The 22,339-nt window shown below is 36.0% G+C and overlaps 1 protein-coding gene and 2 long non-coding RNA genes across 3 annotated transcripts in view; 2 read left to right on the forward strand and 1 right to left on the reverse strand.

The window, feature by feature from the left end:
* Positions 1-15,358, reverse strand: part of LOC148721636 (uncharacterized) — a 31,032-nt gene extending 15,674 nt beyond the window's left edge. Inside the window, exon 1 of the long non-coding RNA XR_015992217.1 lies at positions 14,724-15,358. This is a non-coding gene — a long non-coding RNA (uncharacterized LOC148721636). The remainder of the gene's footprint in view (positions 1-14,723) is intronic.
* Positions 716-22,021, forward strand: LOC111333554 (transmembrane channel-like protein 7). Its single transcript, XM_022939152.2, has 18 exons — positions 716-1,513; positions 1,669-1,924; positions 4,247-4,319; positions 5,004-5,085; positions 6,266-6,492; positions 8,346-8,494; positions 9,500-9,647; positions 10,127-10,291; positions 10,933-11,102; positions 11,617-11,719; positions 12,773-12,870; positions 13,955-14,056; positions 15,674-15,749; positions 15,893-16,023; positions 17,249-17,278; positions 17,844-17,981; positions 18,156-18,234; positions 19,034-22,021. Exons 1-18 carry the CDS (start codon positions 1,432-1,434, stop codon positions 19,166-19,168), a joined length of 2,244 nt encoding a protein of 747 aa, XP_022794887.1. The 5' UTR covers positions 716-1,431; the 3' UTR covers positions 19,169-22,021.
* On the forward strand, positions 6,499-7,260 carry LOC148721638 (uncharacterized). Its single transcript, XR_015992218.1, has 2 exons — positions 6,499-6,866; positions 6,962-7,260. It is a non-coding gene; the product is annotated as an uncharacterized LOC148721638 (long non-coding RNA).
* Positions 22,022-22,339: the final 318 nt, after the last annotated feature.

Genomic DNA, 22,339 nt, shown 5'->3' on the forward strand with positions numbered 1-22,339 from the left:
ATTGCTGAACGGAGTAATCTCAGATATATTTCCACGAATTCCAGCCATAAGTGAAATACTCTTCATGCAGTTTATAACTTCTTGAATACAAATAGGCAATTTTCCCCACGAAATTAATTAAACGCACGTTTTACAAAGAAGAGAAATTTCCGTTCAAAACTGAGGGTTGTCATGGTGATAGCAAAATCGATTTCAAAGTTTCGTGCTGATTATAACACAGAAGAAGTAAGAAAAAGGATCAATCTTTGTTCTAAACAATGTGACGTACGCTTTCGCAACACCAAATTTCATGGATGAGTGAAGCGCGAAGGTCAGTGAAATTTACCTGACAACTTGAGTTTTAACAGTCTTGTTTTGAAAGTTACTGATGTAAGTTCGCATAAATTTAACTAGCCATCTGTCTTTACTTAATATTTGTGGCCCCACGAGTGCTGTTTATACCATGCTCAAACTACCGTATTGTCTTTCCCGGACATGTTTGAGTTTCTTTAATTTTAGGTCTGCTTCTTTTTATCTTTTTTTAAATTTTTCAACTGGTTCTGAATTGAAATGTTTAAAATCTAATGGCTTACGTTAAACGAACAGCAACCCGCGCACATCGGCAAAATTATATTTTCATTCTGAGCTGTTAAAATAATCAGAGAAAAATTATTTGACTTGTTTTTTTTTTTTTTTTTCTTTTTGTTGTCGAGTCTTGATTCAACGTTTGATCTAGGCCTGACAGTGATTACATCTGAGTTTGAGTTCAAGACTTGAAATATTTGTTTTGAATTGTTCGGTTTTTCCCCGAAAACGGGAAATGTCACACAAATCGTCCGATATTGGATCCATGAATTGATCAAGACCTCCACAGAGTGTGTTATTTTTCCTTGTGTAATACTGTGGTAAATATTTGCGTCTTGACCATGCACAAATCTTCCGCGTCAGTTCTAAACAAAAATATGACGTAGCTGATCATGGGTGATAGTTCGGTTGCCCCATATCTTATTAGGACGTAAAAAAAGATTTGCAATCTGGAAATTTTCGTTTCTCTTCCTCGTGAAGTTTTCAGCAATTCTTTTGGCTTTGATATTTGAAATTTTCAGTGACTCGCTGATCAAATTTCGTCGACTTTGGTGAGCAAATGATCTAGGGGTTTGTTTGATCCGTGACCACGGTGACCATCGAAGTCGAAGGCTGTGGATTGCGCACAATTTTATCAGCCAATCAACATCCCTCACTTTAAGTACATTTTTGGAGAACCAATCAGCTACGATGTTTTAGTTAGCACAAGCACAAACCACTTCTTCGCCAAAGTTTCTCACGTTTCAGGAAGTACTATGCTACAATGAGGGCGCAAATTCATGTCGAAGAGGCTTGTCTTTGCAAGAATACGTTATTCTTGGAGATACAGTGACCTCTACTATCAATTTAGATTCGTTATTCCTGGAGATGACTGGTCGTGTGTCCCCTGCTCTCGGCGCGATGTCTAACTCGCAAGAGATGCAAAACATGGGATCTCGAGGATCCGACTGTGAGTAAATAATATTGAAGTTGTTTTAAATTATCGCGCTTTTGCCTTGTTTTAAAATCTCTCATCGCTCACTATCACACGAAAACCTTCATGTGATGCTCCCTCTTAAGCTTAATTTGTGTTTTCTCCATTGAAGTCTGTACAATTTTTTGAAGATCCATACGAAGGCAGTGAAGATGGTGCCGAGACACAGAGGTCGATAAATAGAAGTTTTCGGCAGCTTCCCAGCCGCAGCGCTCAGAGATCCTTGCATAACGCAAGCACTAGAAGACGGGGCTCTATTAGTAGAAGATCCATGAGACCAACTCAAGATGTTGAGGTTATAAACATCGAGGATTATATCGATGGGGAAGACGACATGGCAAGCCCGAAAGAACTTGCTCAACCGATGTCTGCGAAACGACGCTACAAGTAAGCGATTTATAGTAGATTTCGGTCCACAGGGAAGTTTTTTGTTGAATATTGCGGGTAAGATTTGATGGCTTTCGTCTGACAGTAAGGGATATTAATGAACATGCATAATTTAAAATTTCTCGCTCGGCGTCGCTGCGGTGAGCTCAGAAGTAAACGAATGATATACGTAACGTTTTGTTTTGCCTTTTCGGATCAAAAAAAAGAGAGGTTTACGTTTTAACAGTTACTGATCTTCGTTGACAGGAAATAAATCGAGTGCCTTGTTACCTTAAGTACCTAGCATTACTATCTTTAGGTTAATCGAAATTTTAATATGTTCGTTGAAGGGAGTAGAGGTTGCGTGTTCAAGTCGACTCTCGACGCTCTTCTTGCAATTGACAATGAATTAATTCATGGGAGGATTAACTTGACCATGAACAACAGTTCTGCATATCAATGTTCTTTTGTGCGGCGTTGACGCAATGAACATACCGTTTCCTACTGAAGCTCTTATTAGGGGCTTCACTTATCGGTTCATTTTAAATGTGAGCCTGTAAAATGTAATTTCAGTAGGCAAAGCGCTTAACTTTTGACAGGTAAATATAACTTATGTTTATATTTGCGTGAAGAATTCCTGTTAGCCAGCCACAACCTGCAGTATTTGAAGAATGTGTCAACTTGCCAAATGTAAACGCTTGAATATCGCTTTATGAGATTGTATGAAAAACAGGCTTGCCTTGTTTCAGGGTAATCCATGTTTAGGCCGGTTTCAACATGGTCATATATGCTAAAATACTTTTTTAATGGATTACCCAACGGATGATTGTCAGTGTAAGTTAAGAATTAACTAGTACACCGTTCATATTTTAGTCCAGTTTTTTACATGCTACCGAGGTTTTTGTTCGACCAGTATATAATATTCATGGTTATCGGATTATCAAGTGACAGGTGCTTGTTTTGAAATGAAAAATTAGAAAGAATGATTTGTTTGGGTTTTTATGGCTACTGCCTCCATAAAGAGGGGAAGCCACACATGTTGTCAAAATGAGTGTGTGAGTTGGTGTTCTTGAATCATCTTCCTCTTCTGGAACATATAGATATGGGATGGGGCAGTCTGTTTTTCTGTTTTGCATTTAATAATAAAAGAATAAGTGATAAGAAAGACACTCATAGAGCAGTGTCCACTAATTGATCAAAGTGCTGTACAACAATAGTTAAACTATAAAATACAAAATATAATAGCTATTATTAAAATCTGGATCATTGGATAATGCAATTCAAGACTTTTTATTGGCTTAGCCATTATGGTATATGAGCCATTATACCATAATCTAATATCTGTACATTGTAACATCCGGTTTCTTCTTACAAAATAAAGTCGAGAAGATTTTTCTAATATCTTGGGGGCATTTTTTTTAATAAAACAATTATTCCACTCGCGCTTGTTGGATATGAGATGATTATAGCCAATGAGGTGCATAGCGCCGAGTTGGCTATCTGTCATCTCATATCCAACGCACGCTCGTGGAATAATTGATAATTATAATGAAATTAACTAAACTAAACCACTAAAACTAGACATAGTAAGCCAATTTAAATAAGTATGTCTTCAATTGTGTCTTGAACTGAAAAACAGAGGTAACACTCCTGAGTTCAAGAGGGAATTGATTCCATATCCCAGGAACAACTATAGAAAAACGTCTATCACCCTACATCTTTAACTTGGATCTAGGCACAGCTAAAAGATTCTGAGAACTAGAACAAAGTAAATGTGGACTACTATGGTAATGTAAAAGTTCAGATAGATAAGTTGGTGCCAAGCCATTGAGGCACTTGTACACTAAAAGCAATATTTTAAAATGTATGGGATAGTTCGACAGTAGCCAGTGAAGTTTAAACATGATATGAGTAATATGGTCAAACTGCTTAGTTAACATTATAACAATGTGTGTAGCAGTATGTTCTATTAATGTGAGATAAATATTCTGCAACACTATATACCTTCTAGCTTCATCTAGCTTCAACGTCTAGTTCTTTCAAATGGTGTGATAATTGTGCTATGTTGGTTGACACACGCAGTATTTTACCAAATCACCCTTCATGTAAAAAGTATAGGGGACCCTCATTATTGTTTTCCAGCTTTGAGCCACCTCACTTGAAATTTCAGCTGGCAGCCTTATTTCCTAACTACACCTTGACATCCTAAATCTCTTTTTAAATAGTAAATCTGACTTGCCAGTTCAGACCAATTTTAGGTGTCCTGTTTGCTATTTCACAATTGTTACATGTGAAGATGATACAGATAATTGTTACAAATATGTTTGTTTCTTGTGTCATCAGGAGATCAATGCGAAATATGAAGGCTCAAAAACGGATCTCAAGATGGAAAGCATTCAAGTTGCGAGTTGCAATGGTTAGTTAAAAATGAAAAAAAGATATTGTTAATACGTCTGATCTACTCAGTGGAATTGGACCATTCAAAAAGGGTATGAATAAAGGGGGTCAGTTTGTAAAGAAACTGTGGTGCTATATCCGTGGGGGTAACAAGGTAATTTGGTTATATCAACTAAGTTGAAATTGTAAATGGGCCCCTGTAAAGAGTTAAAAAGCTTTGCTCCAACAAAGTGTTAACGCTCGAAATGTCAGCTTTTTAACCCTTGACAGTGGCCAATTTACAATTTCAACTTAGTTGATATAACCAAATTACATTCAAAAAAGGGTTGGGGGGGACTTTTCGGAGATACAAGAATTTTTTACACATCTAGGGATATTCTTTTCTGTCTATGCATAGCCTTTAATTTTTATAACTAATGCATGATTACATTTTTTTTTTTTTTTAAGAAAATTTGATTAAGAAAAATTTTATTTTTGCTCTTGTCCCCCTTGCCCATCACTATATTTTAATATTCCATCCAGAATTCTATCTTGTGACAAGCTTTTTGGAATATTTTCTGGCGTGACACAGCTCTGTGAATGCTTTGGTGAATAAAGAAATTTTAAAAAAAGCTAGTTTAATTCCTGATCATAACAGTAACACCTTACTATGATTGTATTAAGTTGATGAAATTTGTAAACCAACCATTGTTATTGTCTAAAGTACTGGCAGTCAACAACATCTTCAGTCTCTGAATGGAGTCAAGATATTGAATTATGGAAAGGCCATTTAAAGGAAGTGGAGGGTGAGAGCAAAATAAGTAGGTGTAATCAACTGGCGACGAGTGAGATTAGGAAATAATTTCATGCACATTTTGTCAAAATTCTGATAATTTCCTGAGCCTTTAGGCGATGGAAATTATCAGAATTTTGACAAAACACAAGTGAAATTATTTCCTAATTTCACGAGAAAACCATTTGATTACCTTTTAATATCGTGGGTGACAAATTACGTTCACAACCGTAATTCTTTTTACTGGTTTATTCTATCGAAAACCAAGAACATGGAGAATATAGTTTTCGTTTAAAGCATACATTATAGTTAAAGTTTGTAATTTTCTGAATTTCTTCACAAAAAATACCTTTCGAATTCTTCGTGCCAGTTAACAATTTTCGGCGGTTTCTTTTAATTTCGTAACTTCTTGAAGGGTCACCGTCTTAAATCTCGGCGCCATCTTGGCTCTGATCGAGGTACAAGAGATGTTACCATGATGGCAATTTTGTACTTTCACATGTGAAATTAAAAATTAACGCTGAAATTTCGTGTCAAAATTAAGGAGTAATTTGTCACCTATGATATTAATCACCTTATTCGAAAGATATGCAATATTTTTTGAATAAGTTCTTTTTATTACTAACAGTAAGAGTATATCCTTTTTACAGCATTTGCACAACTTGCAATTTATCGTCTTAAACATTGTTAATATGGTGAAAAGGTCTCATAGAAAGCGAATGATGTTTTTTCATTTTCTCATCTCTTAAACTCCTGAGATAATTCCTTCTCAAAGCTGCCATTTATTTTCATATACAGCATTATTGACAAAAATTTGGGGTTTATATCAAGACTGTATCTGTGATGATTACATGATTGAGTTTGAAATTCTCATCTCATTTTTGTTTCACAGTGACTGATGTTGTTACGACAAGCAGTTTTTGGATTATTTTGTATTTAATGTTACTACCAGTAAACTGGCTTGGATGTGAAGAATAGAATAGCCTCTTTAGCCAAACTGATATACATCTTTTAGGATATTAATTACTGGTGTGTGCAAGGGAAAATTACAGAGGAGATGGGGTTTAAGGGGACGAACTTCTTTCTCTAGACAAACTCTTACTGCTTGCATGGCTATCATTTCTAGTAAGCTGACTGATTGCAACCAAGTGTTTAACCTTAATACAGTGTTTGTTACACTTTTTCTTTCTCAGGTCGTTTTGGAAATGGAGTTTTGTCCTTTTTTCTTTTCTTGAAGTGGTTACTGTTTTTGAACTTGATCATCTTTTTACTGGAGTTTGGTCTAATTTCACTGCCAGCAGTAATCATTAAGAATAGTGCTACACAAGTGAATACAAGTTCATGTGACATTACTGCACTTGAGGCACAGAGTGTTTCAAATGGTGTGGCAAACAAAGTTCTGGACTTTGTGACAGGACAGGTAAGAATTGTCAGGCATTCTTGACATAAGGTGGTGGTATTCACAAATTAAAGTAGCTCTTATTCCATTTCTGCGCGTGTGGTTTAGTTGGACAGAGGTTCCCTATATTAGTGTTCGTGAGAGCAAGGCTATTGGATCAAGCTTCCCTGAGATTACAAGACTTGCAAAGTCAGTTAAAAGCGTGGGCATCAGAAATGTTAAATTATTTCCAAAATCAGCATTTTTATTAGCCGAAGAGAAAGTGAAAATATTAAGCAGTAATTTTTAAGTGACTTTACCAAAGAAAGGCTGAAGGAATGGCTTTCATATCAGAAAGGAACTGCCAAAGTTGGAAGTGCTTGATCAACAGCGTTGAAACCCTTACTAGCTCAAAGGTGAGTTCATGATGTTTTTTTAAATTTTGGTATTTGTACCCTGATAAAAAACTATTTCAAAATCTTCATGTCTATGTACCATTTCTTTTAAACAGGGTTATCAGCAACATTGCAAACAAATGAGAAGACGATTTTGGCGAAAAGTGGCAGCACTTAGCTTGGCATGTAAACAAATGAACAGAGTGAACAAAACAACTGCTACCACTGCAGCTGTTACAAGCACTGATCTTCCTGATTGTCCAGAATGATCCTCACTGGTAAATGGGGGAGGTGACCTCCCTGTTTGTAGCAGGCAAAATTTTGTCTGCTATTTCATAGAAAGAAAAGCTCAAGATGACAAAAAAATTGAAGATTGTAAGAATGTAAACAATAAAGCATTTTCCTTATTTAGACATGGTCATGTGCGAAAAATTGATTACTGATAAAACCCACTTTCCTTGTGAATGCCTGCCTGATAGCTTCTGGTTTTAGTTGCATTCACTGTCCTCCTTGAGACTTCACAAAGCATTCAGGCTCAAAATGTTTGCCACATAAAAATGATTTTTGGATTAAAGAAGTGTTTTCTCTTTGGATTTTTACCAGCCACTTCTGGAGATGATCTTTGTTTGATAGCGGAAACTTCAGCTTGTACAACCAAAGGCTTTACAGTGTCTAACTATGATGTTTTACCTAAACTTTCACTATGTCTTAACTTTTACATATACTTCTTCTAGTAATCTTCAGAGGTGCTTCACCTAAGAGCCTCACTTTCACATATGCTATTCAAGGAAACTGCTGTCCAACTAAACTGTGCATGCAAATCTGGAATGAGAGCTACTGTGTAAAAATGCCTGCTTAAATTTGGAAAATGAGTCAAAATTTCAAATTAGAGTTATTATAGGGGACTTGTTTCATTTTGATGCAGCTTTTCATGCATGTTGGTTTTTAAGGCATTTCTCATTTTTTTTTGGAAACACCTTGAGTCTTTAAGCCAATTTCTGCTGCCAGTACCTTTTCTGCATTGAAAGTTACCTTACTTGTAAGCATGTTTTGAAAAGATTTAGAGTTCAGGTACTTCTCTTGGATGGGGTGCCAGCTTTTCTCAGATAACTCACAAGCAATTCATTAAGTTTAGATCACAGATCATTGTTAATGTAATACTTGGAAAGCTAAAGAGATGCACAACAGTCAGTTACCAGCTGCCTAGGACTTGAACTTCAACCTGACTTGGTGCTGACCACTACTGATTGTAAACTAAATTTACGAAACACTTTTACTCCTAAGATCTCTTAAGTAATTTTTCTATTGGCTGCAATACAATTCTAATTGTTGGTTCAGAAAATTTAGTATTGAATTGACCAGTAATCCCCTAATTTCTAGTTTTTTTTTTCTCATTTCTCATCTGTTTGATATATATTAGAAGGAGAAATTCTGACTTGGTCACTTGTGGGAGTTTAGGGTCAAAGGTTGTTTGATTGAACATGTTATTGTTTTCCGTAGGGCTGGATAAACACAACCCTCATGTTTTATGCTGGATACCCGGCTGCTGAGTTGTTATCAGAGGATGATGTCAAGTATGACCTCCCTCTGGCTTACCTTCTGGTTGGAGGTGCCTATTTTTTTGGTAGCCTTCTTCTTATGGTTCGGAAGTAAGCAGTGCAATTTTAGCTAAAATTCTAAAATGCAATCTAATTGTTGATTATTGAAGCATTCTATGGTCTCTGTTAGCCACAAGCCAGTAGAGAGCAGGAGTAGAGTGGATAGAAATAGCAAGTTTACATAAAATATATATATATCATATTAACCAAGCGCGAGGGCTGTACTGAGAGAATATTGGGCAGAGGTCTTGACAGTATGGACCAAGCACCATACAAAAAAGACTGAGGGCAGATATTCTTCCAGTATGGTCCCGAGCAAGCTTGGTTAATAAGAGATTTATTATACGACTGAAGTTCAAAGGGACACAAGTGCGGTATCATTCGGGACCATTCGGGACAGTGCCCGGTCCAATACTGAGAGAATATTTACTGGCAATAGAGCATTTTGATTGGTTGATTTTAGTTATTGGCCCTCTGACTGCCTGAGTCGTGTAATGAATTTAATTCACTCCATTGTATAATTCCTGCAGAAAATTTTAGTAAGCATAGAGATACTTCAGATGTTAGTGATTCCTAGAGTAGCCAATTATAACATATGCATGTAGTCTTATCCCTTCAATTTTTAACCTCCAAATATCACTTCTCCAATCTGCATGCAATACACTCATTAGATTATAAGTAAATGTAACTCTGAGAATGAAGTGTTGAATCAAGCTAATTACCCTACTTGATATTTATTTTATTTTCATTACCTTGGTGTTTGTGGGATTGTGCTTTCAATTAGCTATTCCTAGAAGCACAAGAGGTAATGCCTTCAGCTGATGTAAAATAGGATGCCCAGTGTAAGATAATGTATACATGATGTGCATGTTGTAATGAGTGCTATGACAATGGAAGACTACATTGAATTAAGCAGAAACCAAAGAACTGAATTTAATGCAAAGATCATCAACCTATATACACAGTTATAATTATTCTATCCCTGAGGTGATAGGGGTATTTGATAATGCACGATAATATGCATGATCATTCATCACACATGTTTTGTTTCTTTAGTTTAGCAAAAAGTTTCCAGCAAAGCTACATTGAAGGTGGTGGAACTACCTCCTCCTTCTGCAACAAAGTGTTTGCCGCATGGGATTACTGCATTAGTGATGAAAACACTGCTAAGATCAAGAGTCAGAGCATAGTACAAATTGTCAAGGTACATGTATGTGCTTGTTATCAGGCTTTTAGAAGTTAAGAGTCCTGATCTTTGCTATCAAACTGGAAAACTTCAAAGATGAATTTTGCCACAGATGTGAAATCGAATGTACCATATGACTTTGTGGAAATCCAAAAGGAAAACTGATTATTTTGTTCTTATAAAGAGACTTACAAGCATACTATTTCTAACTTTTCAAGATGACAAGATGACTGTTAGACCCTTTTCTTATTTATCCTGTGTTGTACTGCCTGGAGCTCAGTTCTTTTGGCAATTTTCCAAACGCCCACTTAGCATAACTGCCAAATCATCTGTCTTCTTCGTGTTATCAGAGTCTTTGTCCTCTTTTTCCTCAATTTGTTACCTCTCTGCTTTAGAGGTGATATAAGAACCTGGATCTTACTGTGGACCTATTTGCTTGTGAGTTGTGTTTATTTGCTGTTAATTTATTCTCTGTATTTTGCCTCCATTCTTTACAGGCAGAATTAGCTGAAGAGGAAAGACTTGTGAAAGTTCAAAATCGAACAACTGGTGATAAATGTCGCCTGTATACTTTGAGATTTTTCACCAATTTACTGGTGACATCGTTACTGGGTGGAGCTGTATATGCCATCATTAAAATAGTGAATGTTTCTACAAACTCTGTAAGTATACTCTTCACAATAGTCAGTTTAATTTTGGAAATAAATGATTTCCCAGACTCAATTCTAGTGAAATGTATTTACTTGTTATCCTATGGGTTCTTAAGGTATTTTATAGTTACATGTACCTGTTACTAACTTGGAAAAAAATTTGCTCACAGTGAAATATGTCTGAAGCTAATATATAGCCCTTGTGCCAAATCCCTCCCCCCCCCCCCCATACTGTTCAGGCTATGTGTTCAAGGGGCCTCATCCAACAGTTTTCTTTGTAGCCCACAGATTAATAAAAATAACCACAAACCTACTATAACTGCATCAATAAAAAGCTTTTAATGAGTAGAGGCATACCACATTAAGCTACTGAAAGTTTGTATGCAAGAGTGGTCGAGGAGATGATGAAGGGAATAGTCAGAAACAAATCTCTATGGTGATCCAAGCAGGAGGAACTTGAACCTAAGACCTTGACCAATAGTTGGACTTGTTTTACTCCCAAACAGGCTGTCTTTTTGAGAGATAAGGGAAGGGTAAACAGTAATTTTTATTGTGCAACCTGTGTTAAGGGGGCAGTTTTGAGATTTTCATGGGTATTCACTGAATATAGACTTTGCTTCAAAGTTAATTTATTCATTTGTTATTTTATTCAGAGCCATCAAAATGCAGCTGCAGAAATCAATGAATTTTTGGTGACAGTGTTGAACTTTTCGCCATCGCTGACAATCACCTTTTTGAACTTTATTTTACCATTGCTTTTCAATGCTTTGTCAAATGTTGAAGATTGGAGTCCTCGTTTTGAAGTGAATATCAACTTGTTTAGGTAAGATGTGGTTTAAAAATTCAAGGAGTTCATTCTTGCTGTAATTAATAATTGAAAAGCATTTTTTGAGAATGAGCAGTAAGAAGAAGTAAGCCTGCAAAAGTCGCTAAGTAGAAGGAATCTCACAGAAGGTGCTTTTGTCAGCATTTTTGTTGTATTTTGTTTTGTTTTGTTTATTTTTCCTTTTTCTGTTTTTTGGACTTCCAAAGTATTGCCCAATATGTTGGTCAAATAGAAGTAAACCATTAAAAAAAAGACATACAAACAAAATGAGAAGAAAAAATACAAAAGAGGCGATAGGAAAAAATTAATGAGGAGTTTTAAAGACAGATGTAACCTTTAAGTTACAAACAGCAGTTCTTCACAAATTTATGTATGTCATTTGACAGGTTCTTTTTTACTGGTCGTTGGCTCTAACAACTGGTTTGGATGAAAGTAAATCCCCAATCTTAAATATAGCTGGAAAAAGATATCAGCACAATTGTAACAAATATTATCTAATAATCTTTTGCAGGACTGTGTTGTTAAGGTTAGCATCTATAGCTGTACTGATGATCACACTCTATGTGGATGTGGAAACCAGATGTGATGAAGACCAAAAGAAGTGTTGCCAGCAGGTCAGCATTCCATTTACAAAATAGTACTGTTGTGTGAAAACAAGTATTTCTGTAATCCACTGTCTAAGATCTCTAGCATAATAATAATAATAATTTACATTTCTAAAGCGCTAAAATTATAAAATATTCTAAAGCGCTTTACAACATTATTAACTACAAATATTAAAATGATAAACGACAAAATATCAAAACAAACTGTAAGCCAGCTTGAATAGATGTGTCTTAAGCTTTGACTTAAAAATCGTTACACTTGGACTGTTTCGAATTTCAAGCGGCAGTTCATTCCACAAAAAAGGTCCAGAACGGGCAAAGGCACGATCACCAAAGGTCTTAAAGTTAGTTCTTGGGACCTTAAGGAGACCCTGATCGCAGGAACGTAGCTGATGACCCTGGACGCTGTGTGGCTGCAGATATTCTTTTATGTATAGTGGGCCTTGGTTATTTAAAGCTTTATAAATTAAAAGTAACAACTTAAACTGGACGCGATAAGCCACAGGAAGCCAGTGAAGATTATATAAGGCGGACGAGATGTGGTGAAACTTGGGAATCCTAAAAATTAGTCGAGCAGCGGCGTTAAGCACCTTCTGAAGACGCTCTGTCTGGTACTTGGGTACGCCAAATAAAAGGGAGTTGCAATAGTCTAAATGCGAAGTCACAAATGCGTGACTTCATACTTGTTGACCTAATGGTTAGAGTAAACTGGGTTTTGAGTGGAAAGGTCTAGGGTTGAGACCATAGGCCAGAGTTTTGTGTTGTGTTCCTGGGCAGTACACTTGGTTCCTAGAGTGCCCTGCCACCAAGGAATACAAATTTATAAATTGGTCCCAATGTATTGTCAGGGGACAGTGATGAAATATGAGGAGGAGAGGGGGCGGGGGGGTGGAGTAGCATCCTATTCAGGGAAAATAGCAGTATTCTTAGAAACTTGGATGAACTCTAGATAGATGGGTCATTTGGCTCAAGTGCCAACTCCACCTTTTGCCTTTTACTGCTGTTCATGGTTATACAACTGAGGATATGATTGTAATTTTTAATACCTTATTTGTTGAATAGAACTGGGAAAACCAGATTGCCTCACAGATGTACATGTTGATATGGATTGATTTTTTCCTGCACATTGCTGTATCTCTTGTGGGTACAACGGTTTGGAGGCAAGTAGAGTCCATATTTCAGTTTAATTAATTATTGAATTGTTAAAAGTTACTGTAAGTTTAAAAACCAAATCATCAGTCAATTTCAGTAGCTGTTTAGTGAAGAGCCTGCCAGAGCCTGTGAACTCTAAGCTACAGATAACTAGTTTTGGATTTCTCTTTATACTGCCATCAGACAATATTAATCATGATGGCCAAGTGAAAGGAGAAACAAACATGAGTGGATGTAACCCATCCTATCCCAAACAGAAACATGACCTTTTGAACCCTCAGTTTGTAATTGTAGGTTGAAAGACGAAATAAATCTCAATTCTTTCAAGCCTCCCCGTCTTCTCAATTTAATTTAATTTAATGATAAGTTCTTAATATATAGCGCATTAAAATTGAACTCTATGCGCTTTACAATTACAATAAACAAAATTTCAATAAAAATCCTATACATGCAATTATCGATACTCTATCTAAACCAATGAAGTATTATGTGTTATACATTATATTTGACAATGTACGATATCAAAAAATATGGTGGCTTTATTTTTGAAAAGATAAGTTTTCATTAAGCGTTTAAAGGAGTCAACAGATTCAGCGTTTTTTATGCATTCAGGTAATTGATTCCACAAATACGGTGCAGCGTAGGAGAATGCTCTTTGCCTATACGTTTTAGTGCGAATTGTTGGGACCATGGATTGCCTTGAGGGAGTTGAGATTGAATTTACTTTAGTTATTTATTGTACCTTCAAGGTTGATTGATTCTTGTGTAATTAATTATAGGATAGATTTTCATAGAAATATTTTAGCATTAATGTAGTTTCTCTGAAAATTTTTGTTATGTAAATGGCCCACTGGAAGAGCATTTTTAATTTTTAATGATGTGATACAGTCAGTAAAGCTTGATTGATTGATTGATTGATTGATTGATTGATTGCATGGTTATATTATTGGGAGGCATGGCAAATCTCATTTTTACAAATGCTTCATACAACTTCACAACTCATAGGATACTGAAATGTGAAGTATGTTGTTAATGTTGAGCTGCAGTGTGTATTGCTTTATTTGATTATTGATTTTGTTATTTATTTGGCAGACTGTTGTACAAGTATACATCCTTTTTCAAGAGATTTGGCTTGCCTGAATTTGACATCCCAAAACAGGTTCTACAGCTTGTTTATGGTGAATGCTTGATTTGGTAAGTTGCTTGGTTTTTCATCAGGTGTTATATTAATTATGATAAGTTTAATTGTATATGTGTTTTATTAGGCTCAGATTTAGATGATATATTGGAGTACAGATGCATAAATGATGTCACTGTTAACAACATTTTGCTTTTTTATCCTACAAAAACCATATACCGTATTTATTCGCCTATAAGCCGAGCGATTTTTCCAACAAATTAAACTGAGAACAGGTAAATTCTTGCCAAGGTAGGGGGTTCGGCTTATAGCCGAGTATTTTCGCCAAAAAATATTTACGGGTGCTTAACAAGCTTCGAAATTCAATGTTTATTCGACTATTAACCGAGCGATTATTAACAAACACAAATTTCCGAGATCACGAAATTAGTGATCTTAGTGCGAAGGCTGATGGAATGGCGCTTTTTCCATCTCTGGTACCAACCCAGTGAGGCTTTGAAGTCTGGGTCACTGCTTAACTCCTTCGCTTTTAGCCGTAGAATTAATCCGCTTACACCAATTCCGTTAAAAGATAAAAGAGATCAATTTGACTTGTTTTGACAACATGAAAAACTGGCCAATCAGAAGCGGTCATTCCCACGGTTTGTGTAAACATTGCAACACGATCTGACAGATATCACCTGATCGAAGCTTTTCATTGTTTTAAAGAAGCGAAAGACTTACCTTGACTCCTCTGCTCTGAAAACCAGTCCAGTAGTGTTTGATCCAATTCAGGATACTTTGGCGAAAAGCAGCCCATCGTCTTTCGCTTTGCTGACATTTTAAGCTCACCATTAAACAGGTTCGCTTGATCTTTTAGCCAGCGACGCACCATCGATTCACTGATTCCGTAATCTCTAGCGATCTCGGAGTTGTTCTCGACGGCCTTTGCTTCAGCAACGACTTTTAGTTTGAACGCTAAGTTGTATGAAGAACGACGAACTTTCGGCATGATGATCGATTACGATAACTTTGAAAGAGAGCGATTGCTTGAGACAGGATTCTGAACTCAGGTGAATGTTTTGTTATGTCACGCATGGTTCTATTTATTTACACATTAAATTCAACTTATCTGTGATTTGTTGTTACTTTCAATTAAACGACCAATAACAACTGAGTAAAATAACCTACTTTTTCTTTGCATGTTTCCCGAGAGGGAAGCTCCTTTTGTTTTCGGTTTATGTTAATTCATCTCAGTTAACGACACGCGTGGAGTACTTTGCAATTATTAGGTCTCGGCTTATAGCCGAATGTTTTGTGTTTATTTTTTATTTCAATGCAACAGCTGCTGACATGAAGAAGTTTAGGGTCTCGGCTTATAGCCGAGATCGGCTTGTAGGCGAATAAATACGGTATTCCATGCTGTCATGAGTCACAGAAAAGGTCAAAATACTATGCATGGGAACATCTGAGTGTATACACTCTCAGCTGTGCCTCATTTACCACATTTTGATGTCATCTTTGATCTGTTACTGAACTTGTTTATAATCTGTTGGTATCATTCTTTTATCGATGTTGGTAATGCTTTGTGCTCTGATTGGTTTGCAAATTATTTCTAATGAATGTTCTCCAGTAAACTTAATTGTTTAAAGTGTCAATTTTTGTGAATTAATTTGATATCTTAATGCTTGCAGGATTGGGACCTTCTTTAGCCCCCTTTTGCCAGCAATGGGTGTTGTTAAACTTTTCCTGGTGTTTTACATCGAAAAGGTCTGTCAATTGTCTATTCACCTAGATTCATGAAGATAAAATGAATCGTTTATGAATGAGTTGCTTTTGGTCTCTCAGTGAGGTGCGTTGGCAGAAATTATAATCAAAATACACTCATCATTTTTAACTCCCCCTCTTTATAGGTGGCCCTGATGTTCAATAACAAGCCATCAGACAAGGTTTATCAAGGAACACGCTCAAATTATCTGTTTACAGTTTTACTGCTGATCTCCTTCCTCATGTGTCTTATTGCTGTTGGTTGGGGAATAACAAGGTGAGCTGTTGTCAGTGAATTTAGTGCTTTTCTTTCTGTGTAATCCCAATTAAGCTACCAGTTCAAGTTTTTTAGGCCTTTGACATAAGTGTAAGCAGTTCCTTTTTCAACTTAACCACAGGTGGATTTTGCTATCATATGATGATTAACAATTATTGGATGAGGTTGAGCATGATAGCAATAATTATCGAGGCCAAAGTCTTGCGTTATCTGCAGAAGCGGAAGGCTGAGGCGGATAACACAAACTGAGGCCTTGATAATTATCACTATGATCATGTGATAACCAAATTTAACAATTGTTTCATTATGCAAATACCTGAGTGCATAAAACTATTGTCTACAGCTATGATGTCACTTCTAGAATATATAAAATCTATTGTCTGTAGGTATGACTTAAGAGAATGTATGATAATAATGATTTAAGTGCTGTTGCCTCTAAACTTTCCTGTTTAGGTCATTTTAATCTAGTATCCTTCCTTAACTCCTTTACTCTCAAGATTTCATTATCAATTCTGTCTGTTGTCTACCCTATACAGTAAAAACCCGCATATAAGAACATATGGATTAAGAACACCCAGGCTGAAATTTGGTAAAAAAAAGGAGCATAAAATATTTTATAAGAACACATTCAGCCTGAAAATTGAAAATTGTTCTTAAATATAAATTATATAAAAACTCTTCTCTATTCAGTTTAATAGAACAAACAGTGTCTGTAGCTTTACTGTGGTATTGCATTAAGATCTCTGTATAAATGCTAGTAATTTCACTTGCTGTGTCTAGCAAATGTACAACAACTGTATTTGAAATTAAAAGTCTTATAATTACAATTATTATAAGTTATGAATTTCATCATAGTTAGTAAATCCCTTACATTTTTTTAGAAGTAAAAAATTAAGAACACTTGAGAACACTTTCAGGCTGATTTCACCTAAAATACCCAATATATATTAAGAACCCAATCAGCTTGAACCCTGGAAATGGGTGTTCTTGTATGCGGGTTTTTACTGTAACTCTCACGATGCTAGTTTGGAGAATTTGGTGTTGGATCAACTATCTTTATATTTGTTCACATCACTTGAATGTTTGCTTGATATTGTAAGGAGAAATTCTGTCTTGGTCTCTCATGGGAGTTAAGGGCTAACTTCACTGACAGTAACTGTAAAGTAACACAAAAGTAACATTTTGTGAACTAATGCCAAAAATCTTTTCTTTTGTTATTGTCCAGGGTGAGGCCTTCATGTCAAGGACCATTTAGGTATTTAATATTTTTATTATTGACAAACAAAACTATTAAATTAAGATGTTAAAATTGAAGCTTCAAATTATTTAGGGAGTTTCAACTTAATTTATGTCACCCCTTAAAATTGACTGTCTGTAATGTTCCAAGAGCACAGGCAACCGCCGCCTGGTTAGCTCAATTGGGAGAGCGCCGGACTGCTGTGCGGGAGGTCGAGAGTTCAATACCGGCCGGACCAACACTCAGGGTCTTAAAATTAACTGAGAAGAATATGCTTCCTTTCTTTAACATCAAGAAATGGTTAGATATTCTAGTCTTCTCGGATAGGGACGAATAAATGGAGGTCCCGTCTCCTGCAGGGTTAGGGGCAGGAGACGTTAATTTCCCACGCACGAGATTACTGTGTGATGGATGTCCTCCCCTGGGGTGGGTTGGGTGGGTAACAGGACCCCCGTTGATACCAGTGTTTACTACACTGAAGGGGCTATCCTGTATAAATATAGATGTATGTATGTCTATGTCAAAATCATTTAAGAAATCCAATTATTTTATGTAAAATTGAATGGGTTTTTCTCTTTTCCAGCAATTCAGACTGTAATCCAGACAAGCGAATTTTTGATGTTTTGAGTACAGAGATTGACTCTTGGCCACAAGCAATCCAAGAAATTATAAGATACATTGGTACAGCAGCATTTATTTTCCCAGTTCTGATGGTAATCTGGTGAGTAGGCCATTGAGTATTAAAATTATGAAGATGTGAGTGGTTGGTTATTTATGACAAGGCAGCACCAGTGTTATGATCATAACTCCACCATTTTTGAGTTTTGAACTGTCTTAAACAAAAACATCTAGTTTATGTGATTGTATCTTACCTACACGTGTTTTCATTTTGTAGCTTGATTCTGTACTACTTCAGATCTATGTCAAAGTCTCATTTACACATGATTGAAATGCTGAAAGATCAGTTAGTTCTGGTAGGTTGATGATTTTTTGTTCAATTGAGATTTTAATAATACCTTCTGTAAAGGTTACTTTATCCATCCATAATAAATTTGTCAGGCAGTCATGACAGGGTAGGCAGAGAGTTGGTCTTTGTATCAGCTATGGTGATGATTGGTCAGTAATTCAATCAGTTGGTCAATCAGCCAGTAAGTCAATCAGTTGGTCAATCAGCCAGTAATTCAATCAGTTGGTCAATCAGCCAGTAATTCAATCAGTTGGTCTGCAATCAGCCAGTAATTCAATCAGTTGGTCTGCAATCAGCCAGTAATTCAATCAGTTGGTCAATCAGCTAGTAAGTCAATCAGTTTGAGTTAGTCAAGCGGTCAGTCAGTCAGTCAGTCAATCAGACAGTCAGGCTGAGTCAGGCAGTCAGGCAGTCAGGCAGTCAGGCAATCTGCTAGTTGGTAATTCAGTTTATTTAATGTTTAATCAATCAACCAAGGGTCCAAGCCCAGTTTTTTTTGTTTTTTTTTTTTCAAACTTAAGTTACTATTTAGCAACTCAAAATCTTAAAATGGTTGGTGGAAAAATAAATTGAACCACCAGATGAAATTAGTGATAGAAAAAGACACGTACACTGTACTGCTAGAACTAAGGATGTTGTGAGGCTCTTGACTACTTGACTGTCTGAACATCCAAAGAGACAGAAGCAAAGTTTAATGTTTCAAAAGAAAAAATGGGAGGATTTTATGGAAATGTTTACCTACAGTCCAGACTGTGAAGTCATCAGAAAAAATATTATATGTTCAAAATATTGTGTTTGATTTGTAGGAGGGTAGGGACAAGAGGTTCTTAATGGAAAAACTGATGGAGGGTGATAAGCCTGCTGGTGATTTAGATGATGACACATCTTCAGGGGAGACACAGCACACTTCTCTTCGACCGTCAAGCAATGCACAGTTCTAATGGAAGTAGATTATTACATTATTTATTCTCTTGTCATCACAGTTTCCTGAAACATTTCTTAGTCAGTGTCAGTCTATAATATTGTATGTGGCTTTCTTTAATGGTATTTTTCTCCTTGAGAATTTTGTCGGCTAATTATTTTGAGATTGGGTAGTGTTAGTTATTATTTATGAAAAAGTAGCTCTATTGGAGGTTTGCCTTACTTTGGGATACGTTAAGTGGACATGTAACAAAGCAGTTCAGGAACCATTGTAAATATTAATTTTATTTCTTATCAATCAGAGTGAAGGCTGTATGATGATTCTACATATTGTAACATTGAAAGTACCAGAATTTGTATAGTAGTTGACTGGGTGTGTGCTAGGCCAGCAGTGCATAAAGTTTTAATTAAGCACATACAATTATTAATAATATTAACTAAGTGATAAGGTTGGCTGGGAATAGATTTAGCTAAAGGTCGTGACTTATGCATGGACTAAGCAGAATGCAGTCCAGATGGTATAACTACATGTTATTGATAAAGTAAACTCTCTCTTCCCCCCCTTTTACCTTGCATTTTGCAGATCAAGGGACTATTGATTGGTCCCTATGGCTTTCTTGTACCTTTGATCGTGCCTTTGAGTGCAGCCCTAGTTTGGGGATTTTTTTTAGTGAATGTTTTCTATACAAGCATGTACAGGAAAAAACAGCCCACTGGATAGTAACCAACAATTTTTAGCTGACTGACTGTAAAGACGTCATTCAATGTTACAGTAGCTCCATGTACTGTGACTCCAGATCACAGCAATTTTACTGCTATATATGATAGCAGATATTTCATTTTGATAGATTATGCTATTTAAATCTATGAAAAGCTAACTAAAGGCAAAAGTGATGAACAAAGATTATTGATGGTAAAGCTTGAAAGTTTTTGCAGGAAATTGTTCAACATTAGCTTTTTGGTGTGATGCAGGTTACTTACTAATGATCTAATTTCAGAGATACTTCAGTGCAGGTTTGACAGTTATACAAGGTTGAACACTGTTACCTAGGGAAAGGAAGTCAAGAAATTTGAAACTCAATTTCCACATGAACATGTTGGTAATATTTCTAAAGCATGTTAAAAAATCTTTAGATTGAAGTGACTTATTTGGTCTTCAAATAAAGGTGCATTTTGCATTTAACAAAAATGTTTTCAGGCATCAAGGTTGAATTGCAGTGGCCTTCATGTCATAACTGTACTTTTAAGTCATTACTGGGAAAAACCCAGCCTAAGAGTGGAAAATAAGTGCTCTTTGTGTTACTCTGTAATTCATACACAAAGAATCATGCGTGTGCAAATTTGTTTATTGTCAGTTTGGTTACTAGACATGAGGCATTTTGAAGATAATAATGAGTATTTTTCTACAGTAGAGGTTTTCTATTTCAGACAGTATGTAATTTGTATGTTTACATATTTATAATGCACGATTAGATTTTGTGCAGTTGTGTACATATATCTCTTCATCGTGTTGTCAGTACAATTATTTCATAGTTGTAGCTGACAAAATTAACTGACTTGTGTGTGCACCTTGATTGCAGCTTATTACTGTCTTAAGGTTTACATTATTTCTAAATTCTTGCATGTGATAATTATGTCTTCTTCAGGGTCTTAAAGGAGAGTTATACTCCAGAAACCATGGTATTTTTACCTCCTCTATTGACTTGAATAGCACTATTTGTACAACATTTTAAGACAGAATCTAAAACTGTTTGAACATGTAAAATTTTATTAAAGTGCACCTAAACCCAAACATATTTTTTCCCTCAACGAAATAGGTGTATTTTTTGGAGTATTTCTGTGCAAAACTTTTTTTATTTGCTCAAATCTTCAATTTTCTGTGCCCAGTCAAAGTACGGAAAATCGGCCGCCATCTTGCCCCACGACTGAGTTTAATGAAAAATGGCTCTAGCGGGTAATGTGATGTCAAATCAAGAACATGAAAGTCTGCATTTCACACATTTTCACTTGTTTGGAAAGATTGTAGTCAATATTTTCCGAAAATATGCTGACTAAGTGTGTTGTAGGAGGATGTAGCAGCGTGTGAAATTTGCAAGAGGGTATCGCGCTTCATACATTCCTCATACAACACACCTAGTTGGCATATTTCAGACAATATCGACGACAACCTTCCCAAACAAGTGAAAATGTGTGAAATCCAGACTTTCATGTCCTCGATTAATTTTGACGTCACATTACCCGCTAGAGCCATTCCTCTTTAAACTCGGCCGTGGGGCAAGATGGCGGCCGATTTTCCGTATTTTGACTGGGCACAGAAAATTAAAGATTTGGGCAAATTAAAAAATTTTTGCATAGAAATACTCCACAAAATAAGCTTATTTCGTTAAGTGAAAAAAAAAAAAAAAATTGGGGGTTTGGGTGCACTTTAACCCTTATAGCAATAAAATATTGCAATTTCTGGACTGGGACATACTGTCTTTAATTCACATAACACCTTGGTAATAAACCTTAAGCCTTAGTTTGTAATTTGAATTGTAAATAATGGATGGTTTAAGTAAGATTCCTTTGGTAAGAATCTTCTTTACTTTTGACTCCTTAAAAACCTGTACACTAAATCCCAAGTCTCTTGTAATCTATTTAATGATGGTTGTGTGTGTCCCTTTGGTTATTTTCACAATCATTTACCTTGGTTGTACAAAAGCAGCTAGGGACACCCTTGAAGATTTAAGTTATTGGGAGTCAACTGTGCCATTAAGTTAAGATTATTTTAAATTAGTTTTTAGTGGTTTTATTAGTGCTGGGCACTCAAATAACCATTTCATTGCTGCTGGCTGGGGTAGCTTTCAATAAAGCTTGTAGTATTTTATTCTGAATTGTCAGTATTCATCTCTTGTTTTTTTATTGAAAACAAACACAAACAAACAGTTCATGACAAGACTCTAAGACTGTATGACCCTTTAACCCCAGGAGTGACTAATAGCAAATTTTTTCCTCGCAGTATCAATACTGAATCAAATATTGAGGTTGTAGGAATAAAAGAAATGATCACCAACTTGAGGAGCTCTTGATTGCTAAAGAAATTCGTGTTACCAGCCATCTGACGAAGAGCTAATGCTCAAAGCGTCAGCTTCAAGATCCTTCACATTAACCAATTTAAATTATCAATTCAGTTGATAAAACCAAAATTACCT

This window comes from Stylophora pistillata, chromosome 10, assembly GCF_964205215.1.
Source record: "Stylophora pistillata chromosome 10, jaStyPist1.2, whole genome shotgun sequence".
NCBI lineage: Eukaryota > Metazoa > Cnidaria > Anthozoa > Scleractinia > Pocilloporidae > Stylophora > Stylophora pistillata.

What these genes read in the sequence shown, in the direction of transcription:
- LOC111333554 (XM_022939152.2), top strand. Translation starts at nt 1,432, where the DNA reads ATGACTGGTCGTGTGTCCCCTGCTCTCGGCGCGATGTCTAACTCGCAA. An exon ending in TCAAGTTGCGAGTTGCAATG is followed by an intron (nt 4,320 to 5,003) that starts GTTAGTTAAAAA and finishes TATTGTCTAAAG; the next exon opens with TACTGGCAGTCAACAACATC. An exon ending in TGAAAGATCAGTTAGTTCTG is followed by an intron (nt 18,235 to 19,033) that starts GTAGGTTGATGA and finishes TTTGATTTGTAG; the next exon opens with GAGGGTAGGGACAAGAGGTT.